Source organism: Aphanomyces invadans (genome assembly GCF_000520115.1).
Source record: "Aphanomyces invadans strain NJM9701 unplaced genomic scaffold supercont1.74, whole genome shotgun sequence".
In the NCBI taxonomy this organism is placed as follows: domain Eukaryota; phylum Oomycota; class Saprolegniomycetes; order Saprolegniales; family Verrucalvaceae; genus Aphanomyces; species Aphanomyces invadans.
Window position 1 is genome coordinate 93814 of NW_008580219.1, and position 530 is coordinate 94343.

A 530-nucleotide genomic window follows, 5' to 3' on the forward strand; every position below is an offset into this window, starting at 1 on the left:
GGCATGCCGTCAAATCAAGCAAATTGACGGCAAAACGATTGTACGGTTGTTCCGGATAGTGTTGCATCTGACAGCGAAGGACTGGCACGGACTCATGGACATCGTAGACGACGACTTGAGCGAACAAGGGCCAACTCAAGACGCCCCTGCCCCTGACATACAGGAGAAGAAGTGGTGGACGGACGACGACGACACCAACCTGCTCACCCAAGTCAACAACGAACGACCGTTCATGCAAAGGAAGGACACGACCAAGGCGTGGGAGTCGATGGCGGCTACCCTGCGGTCGGTGGTTGGATTCTCCAGAACCACGCTGGATGGCAAAAAGGCGCAAAACCGGAACTTCAGTTTGCAGTCGGCGTTTGTTATGGAGGATAGATCAAATCGGACGGCAGGCACGAGAGGGCGCTCAACGGCATGTGCCACCAGTCGCAGCAAACGCATCTTGCGTCGGAACGTCGCACCGGGCCTTCGTCGCAAGAGGACCTCTACCTCCTCCAGCGACAGCATGGCGTTCGAGTGGTGCGTTG

General features: G+C 57.0%; 1 protein-coding gene across 1 annotated transcript; it reads left to right on the top strand.

Moving 5' to 3' along the window:
• Positions 1-94: 94 nt before the first annotated feature.
• Positions 95-378, top strand: H310_14546 (hypothetical protein; the record flags this gene model as incomplete). Its single annotated transcript, XM_008882424.1, has 2 exons — positions 95-292; positions 349-378. The coding sequence occupies 2 exons, from the start codon at positions 95-97 to the stop codon at positions 376-378; spliced, it is 228 nt and encodes a 75-aa protein (XP_008880646.1).
• Between the last annotated feature and the right edge of the window lie 152 nt (positions 379-530).